The 8,187-nt window shown below is 29.8% G+C and overlaps 1 protein-coding gene across 1 annotated transcript; it reads left to right on the forward strand.

Annotated features, from left to right (window-relative positions):
- Positions 1-2,121: 2,121 nt before the first annotated feature.
- Positions 2,122-4,326, forward strand: LOC112603498. The gene is made up of 4 exons (XM_025352086.1): positions 2,122-2,412; positions 3,469-3,697; positions 3,884-4,009; positions 4,122-4,326. Exons 1-4 carry the CDS (start codon positions 2,398-2,400, stop codon positions 4,226-4,228), a joined length of 477 nt encoding a protein of 158 aa, XP_025207871.1. The 5' UTR covers positions 2,122-2,397; the 3' UTR covers positions 4,229-4,326.
- The last annotated feature ends 3,861 nt before the right edge of the window (positions 4,327-8,187 follow it).

Genomic DNA, 8,187 nt, shown 5'->3' on the forward strand with positions numbered 1-8,187 from the left:
CCCTAATTAATTGTTTATATTATTATTTAGCTTGGATAATCCTAAGGTCATAAATTCAGGTCCAATAATATCACTAAATTATATTATAATATTATTATAACAACGATATAGGATTGTTCAAAATTATTACTATGCTTGTATTAAATAATATATTGTATAAGCATACAATAACACTTGCAATAGAAATAATAATATATTTTATTTATACATAGGTACTTTTAATTAAAGCTTTGTTAAACAATCTGAATTATGTTATTTTTGAAAAATAATTATTTATTGTTCTTAAAAACTAATATCATGTTAATAAAATTTAATATTATGTAACATTTTTAGGAAGATACTTGTAAAGAGTACTCTTAACATTAATTATTGTGTTTATAAGTTTATTATTATTATTATTATTATTAAACCTCTGTTCACTATTCAAATTATCTAAAAATATACTTTTTACAGACAATAGTTTTGATTAAATTTGATTTTATAAATGCTACCGAAAATGAAACATAATCTATTATATAAGTACCTAATTGTTTTTAATTTAATAAATACAAAAACATGAAAATAGATTAATCGTGTTACATTGTGCAATGTAATATTAAATAGAAATGGGCATTTATTATTTTTATTTATATATATAGTATGTTTTAATACTAATGTTACATAATAAATAATAACCAATTAAAAATTATATTTTTATCTATTGCCTTATTAGTTATTAGTTTGAAATCACGCATTGATCTATTATATAAGTACGTAGATACATAACAGGGATGGTCAGTGAGAAGACTCATTTGACACATAACAAAATCAAAAATATGTAAAAGTCAAAAGCAAAAAAAATAAATGCTCTAAACTATTGTATAAAATATATGAAAATGCATTGCAAGCAGTTTCCCGATTATTATTATTTTTATAAATTTAATCAGATATCAAACGTATTTATAAAAGAAAGATAATTATTACATTTTAATTATAATACTTATTTTTTTTTATCAATAAAAACATTATGCACTGTTAAGAAACGAGCCGTTTGAGTATATAACGATGTGCAGAAGTGCAGTTATAGTAACCGGCCTGATATAAAAGCACCTACTTAACAATTCTTATAGACGTAATATAGTTTTAATAGTTATCTGCTAATGTGTTTAATTTTAATGAAAACCCACGCATATTAACAAAATTCATATGTTTATAAAATACTAGCCCGAAAAAAGTTTGAATACTTATATTCATATTTATTTTAAACGTTTTTAAAATATTAAAATTTAAATTTAAACAATCAGTATCTAATGTTATAAGACAGATGTAACAAATTAAAACAAATTTCAAAACACATTTAATTCATAGTTATAGATATGCGGTTACAGTAAGATTGAAGCAGATATATAGTTTAAACGCCCATCCCATTGCTTAATTCAAATATCTGAAGTGCAATATGCATATATCTATGACTCATACAATGATTAAAACGTTGTAGATTACATAGTATGCATTATAAATATTATATGGCTATACATATTATAGTGGGTAAAGGGTACCTAAATAGTTATATTACCTTTGTAAGTAACAAGTTTTCTGGCAAAAAAACAAATTAAGTTATATGTGTATACCTATTATTAAACTATATACATCCATATGTGCTGCAGAGTGTGATCTGCCGCAGAAAGTGTTGTGTAAATTATAATATATATTATGCTTACCTATATGATATGTGTAAAATACATGTGTATATAGTCGTGGTGTTACTACCCACTGTGCAATTTAAGTTTTTAAACATCCTTAAAATGTTAATTTTAAGTTACAATAATAACATAATTTTATAACGTTTATTTTATATAATATATTTGTTAAAAAAAAACATCAATATTTATTACACGAAATAAACATTCAACGAATGTATGTATTTCCAAATATAAATACATCAAATAAACATAGCAGTAGAACGTTGTAAGAATATTTGATAATAATAAAAACGCCACCTATTTTAGAATATAATATATTATATCAATTTTATGTTCTTTTGATGTTGATAGCAATCCAAAAATATATTAAATTATTATGTACTCCGCCATAGATATGGGTTTTATTTTTAATTTATAAATAGCGGCTGAAAATAGTTTTATTATTATAAATTATCAACAATACCCAGAAACACCACCGATAACCGTCGTCACTCGTGACTCGTCAGTCGTACGTTAATTATTATTTTTCTACAGCAGATATAACAGTAAATGTGTTTTTTTGATTGTGGACGAATGTTCACATTTCTCGTGACTCTTGTTTTCTACTTGCAATAGTACGACAATACAGCAGTAGATACATGATACATGCATCACGTATCCAGCTGATTAGTATCCTGTCATCGTTTTTAGATCGTTTTAAGACTTAAAGTGTATCATGGCAACTAGAAAGGTAAGATTCATTACTGTATACAATACCTACTTAGTAGTATATTATAACTATTATTAAAGTCAAAATGTGCATTTTCGGGCCATGCCCTTGTAGCACTGTCATCCGATATTTCTACCTCCATAATATGTATCTATATGGCTACATATTGATACTCGATATGTCAATATGTGACAACATACATGTGCATTAACCATTGATTATGTTTTAAGTTTTTATTTCGAACAATCAACAAATACAGTTCATGAATAACCAAGATGATAGTGATTATTTAGTTATGATTTTTTCCCCTATTTGTCCTAATGATTAAGTATATTATGTTCAAAGTTTCCTTCCAAAAACATTCCATTAAAAAAAATTCTTTCTGTCGTACCTATAATTTATTTTTATAACATATTTTTATTTATTATATATAATAGTTTAATTTATTTATTCTTTATTAAATTTAAATTTCTCATTAATTGTATTGCTTATTTTAGTTATAAATAGGGCTAGGATTTATATGCATTTGCATGTTTTTTTCCTTAAGTCCAAATTTAATGGTTGTCAGATTTGTCCACGATTTGGCTAATTCTCGTTTAAATAGAACCAATTTATTTTTGCATATTTTGGTAAATAAAATGCATATTTTACAATTTTTTATTGCATATAAATCCTAGCCCTAGTTATAAATAATACAATTTTTTACCAGAAAATGTGTGTAATTGTTTCTATCTGATTCCTCTTCCATAACTTATAAATATCTATATTATTTCAGTAAATCAGAAAAACTAAAGTAACAATCATCCATCTAAACTCAATATTATTACAATAATGTTACAAAGAAAGTACCCATTTCTTTAAGATTGGAAAAATAAATATGCACCTAGCTATCAGTGGCATAGCCAGTTTCATATTTTTGCCTATAACAGTAGATATTACCTACCTAATAGGTGCCTTTAATTTTTTATCAAGTTTAGTCATTAGGTATTGCTACTATATTTCAGATTTCTAGTGCATAATAAATAAGGTAGTTGATACTCAACTAAAAAATAAATGTTGAATGTTTTTCCATTTTAGATTAAAGTTAGTTGGGTTATTGTGGTATTTGTGGATTCGAAGGATTACAGTGTAGTACCAACAAAGTGGCTAGTTCAAAATGACACAAATAATCTAGAAAATAGTAATGTAAGGTTATGTAAATGGCCACTTGGTCGAGTAACCAGTACTGACATTCATGACGCCCTAGATCCAGATCCAACTTGGTTTGAGTATGGTATTAAAATAGTTGGTGGCAATAAAACATATGGTATGTAAAATAAAATCTATTTAATAGTTTACAAAGTTTATATTTATTATTATTTTAAGTATGTAGTATGGAACCTGTATGTTATATTTTAAAAAATGTAAACACTTATTTTAAAAATTAAATTTATTTAATAATTATTTTGTTTTGTTATAATTTGTTCTAATCTAAAATTTACCAACATTTTAGATAATTTTAAAAAAGCTTGGCATGTAAGAGTTGAAAAAGAATCGGAAAATGAGGAGGTTCATTTGATGACCAAATGTAAACGTGCATCAACGATATTTGATGTATCAAGCAGTAGCAGTGATGAAGGTAATTAATAACCTCAATCTATCCTAATTATTACAGTAAGGTACCTAAAGGCTTAGTAAACTATGGGTTGTAATATGTGTAAGACTAAACATGTTGAAATTATTGTGTACAGATCATTCTGGGTACTGTATAATACCTGAATCTACTTCTGCATTTAAGTTGCCCAATAATGAAGAGCCTGTACACTATACAGAACTACAACCAGTGATTATGTCATGAAATATTGTAAGCACAGTGGAACTTCAACTACTTACTATATGTTATACCAAAAAATGTTTAGTCCATAATTATCTATATTTCTTTCTTATATCTATATTTTATATTGATTTAATATCATAATAAATGCTTAGTTGAAGTCTAATTGGTTTTCTGTTTTTTGTTAATCTGCATTTTAAGTACCTACCTATCTATTTTATTTAATAGGACTTACGAATAACATTAGTAGGTAAGTAATCAAGAGTCGAGACACATTAAAGGTATATTTTAATAATGATAGCATACTGAAAAATTTAATTGATGTTCACAGATATAATATAGATAATTAATTAGTATGATTTATATCTATATCTGTTATGACTATTATAGCCATTTATAAATGCATGGTAGGTATGTAAAATATGAGATACATCCGATATATCTTATTGCTGTTAAATAATCATATAATATTTATGTTATATTTTAGTATTTAAAAACTTTCTTAGAACATAAATAAGCAGTTTTATTATAATGTTTTTCGTCTGTTTCGATAAAACACATATTTTATGTTTAATAAAACATAGTTTTAACATAAATTTCATGTTTGGTGAAACAGAATTTTAACATAATTTTAACATCAAATTGACGTTTACTATTTTGTTATATTTATGTAAATATTACATAATTATCAAGTAAATTTTCGCGGACATTTGCAGTTCGTATAATGTTAAATTTACGTAAGTTTTACAATAATTTTTAACGTTTTAAGTAAACTTAAAACATTTATAAAACATAAATATTACAAATTTTTGCACAGTGGGTAGACGCCTATATACCAGGTTATATATACCAATAACCTATGTATATATAATATATATATTTAAAGAGAGAAAGAGAGAGAGAGAGAGAGAGGGAGAGATACTGTAGAAGTAACACATGTATATACATACCAGCAGCACGTTATACCTATATATATACCTAAATAGTACACATCAGACTTACCGGACGTGTTTGTAGCGCTGCATTTGAAATGCGCTCTATATCACGGACGACCGACTAATCGTAGATAGATATCTATTTAAATACCACAGCTATACGTAAATACAACCCTTTACACCACGTACAGCACAATCTCGCGACGAGCGAAATCTATTTTTCACGTTTCACGCTAACATATACATACATACATACATAATGGTGTGTGAACATCACGGATACGGAACGGTTTTGCGGACAGTGAATGGACACGCAAAAATGAAAAATGCGCGACGGACGGACCGGCGGACAAACGGATCGCGGACGTACGCACGTGTCATCGTATACGTTGCAACATACAGCAGTACACGACGAAGACGAAGACGACGACGACGATCCCCGGCCCAGACGAAAAAATAATAAAATAATTTGTAGCGTAGAATCGGAGGGCCCCGCCGTGTAATAATAATACGTGTATAAAAGATCCGACTACGACGACGACGACGAAAGTCGTATTATACGGCCTTTTTTTTTCCCCGTGCTCTGTTTTTATGGCGACGAGGCTATAAAACCTTCGCGATGATCGCAGCCATGTTTGTATGCCACGGCCCGACCGCTTCGCGTTATACTATTATATAGCGTTACCGCGAGTGCGGTATACAAACACGTATAGCATGCCTCGACGACACGGTATACCTTTTCGTAGCGATCATGCATTGTAATAATATACCTATAGTATATTATGTACGTTCAGCATTACGTTACAATACTACGCGTTTATGTAGGTACCGGGCTGTGGGATACGTCGATTGTTGTTTTAACCCATTTCTTATGAGTATTTTTTCACTCTTATTTTTTTTCTCTTTTAGTCACTTGGGTCTTTCGTTTCGACGTGCGCGCCCGGTCGCTAGTGATGATCTCATAATATTATTCCGGTGGACCGGCGGCGCATTCTCGTCGTTCGCCCGAAAGCGCGTGCAGGAAGAATGTTTGTTGTCGTCGTCGCCTCGGCCGACCTGTGGCGACGGCATACGACGAAAACGACGAATCCGCCGCGGCGGTGGTGCCGGTGGTGTCGGTCTCCGGCGCCGGCGGGTCGGCGGGGAATCGATCTCCGCGCGCGCGTCACACACTGCGCGACCGGCTAAGATGGCTTCCAGGCGCGCGCAATCCGGGAGGCGGGGCCCGCGATTGAGTTATTGGACGGGCGTCTGGGGCGGCCATGAATGCCTCGGCGGCAGCGACAAAAGGTTCCCCACCGCGCCGCGCTCACCCGTCGCCGATCGGCCGAGCGACTCTTCTGCAGCCGTCCGCGCGGAATTTCGTGTGTGGGTATTTTTTTTTTCGTAATTTTTCATTTTTTTTTTTCTTCTTTTAGTTTCTTATTACGCTCGCTCACCCGCCAGCCCAAACGCTTTGTCCGAACGTAGCGCTTGGACGCGTCTATTGTCGATATGGCGAAAAATTCTTACGACGGACGACAATATGATTTTTATATTATAATATACGGAATTCGATTTTTCTGCGAAATTTTCGGCTCCGTTTGCTTGCGCTTGGAAACGTGACAAAAAAAGAGCACGTCGAGTGGAAAATATAAAATAACCGATGACACCTATCCAAGTCAGGGAAAAAAGAAACCAATACAGCTATAGGGATCGCAACACGCACCTATGTACCTATTATTACTACTCAACTTGCATGATATATATTATTATACGTAGCCATAATAGGACCTTTATATTATATTATATTATATTGTATTATGTAGCTTCATTATATACTAGCAGATTAACAGATGTATCTACCTATAGTTTGGGCGATTTTTTTTCTCTATCGAAAAATGTACGCGTGAAAAAACACCACACCGATATAACACAGTGCCTATACATATTATATAAGTATTCTATATGATTTTTGTTGTTGTTATATCGCGGTGACGAATTTAAATCCCGTAATCAACGTTCTGTATGTACCTAAACCTTATTATACCTACCTATTTTTAACGTTATGCACAAAACGAATTCATTTTTTTACATCAAGTATGATAATATATTTAAAATATATGTGTAGGTAGGTATATAGCGTATGCATAACACGTTTAAAATGATTTATTTCAAACGTCTTATAAATTAAATGTGCATTGAAATTGCAGAGTGCTAGTTTAATTTATTAGGTGTATATAAATATAAAGATATAGCCGAAAGGGAAACCCAAGACCTAAGTAAATATATATCATATGATCATGACGCATAAATAATATTATACAACATTTAGTAACATATATAATAACTTTTTACTTAACTAAACATTTATAATAATTATGCATGAATATAATTAAAAAGTGCAGGTTAGGTTAAATATATGTAGGTATACCTACACTTTATTAAAGTAGATATTTTATAAAAGCAGTAGGTACTATAAAATGTAAAGAGGATAGTTTATTATAACTAAACTATACTGCGTTAATTATTTATACGCGGTATGACTATATGCTTTTAAGTTAAAATCATAGATAATTTACACTTAGTATATTAAAAATAGTATATTTAGTATGTTTATTATATACCTATAGTTGGTAGTTGCTTACAAATTGGTTATAGTATCGAATAAATTATCATACCTAATATTTATATAGGTACGAACATTAAGTTATTAACTTATTCTGTAATTGTATAAGTACATCGTTATAATACACCTATTACAATATTGTATTACTATATAAACAAATTTGGTAGATTTATATTATAAAAGTTTCGTATAAATTAAATTAGTTATAAATTACACACAAATTAATAAGCACCTTAACTTAATAGTACCTATAATATGGTAACCCATTAAAAATATTATATGATCACTTTAGGATTTTAAACATACCGAAGTATACACGTGCAAGAAAATGGTTATAAACATAAATGTGTGTAAGGAGTCGTAATCCACTTAATTATTAGAAATTTCTAAATACATAGGAACATTCATGATATTAAAAACTAAAGATTCCTAAACATATT

This window comes from Melanaphis sacchari, unplaced genomic scaffold, assembly GCF_002803265.2.
Source record: "Melanaphis sacchari strain LSU unplaced genomic scaffold, SCAv2.0 Contig0_pilon_pilon, whole genome shotgun sequence".
Taxonomy (NCBI): Eukaryota; Metazoa; Arthropoda; class Insecta; order Hemiptera; family Aphididae; genus Melanaphis; species Melanaphis sacchari.

Excerpts from the sequence above, each read along its gene's own strand:
- LOC112603498 (XM_025352086.1), top strand. Across the intron at positions 3,698-3,883 it reads TGGTGGCAATAAAACATATG|ATAATTTTAAAAAAGCTTGG; the intron begins GTATGTAAAATA and ends CCAACATTTTAG. Across the intron at positions 4,010-4,121 it reads AAGCAGTAGCAGTGATGAAG|ATCATTCTGGGTACTGTATA; the intron begins GTAATTAATAAC and ends TATTGTGTACAG.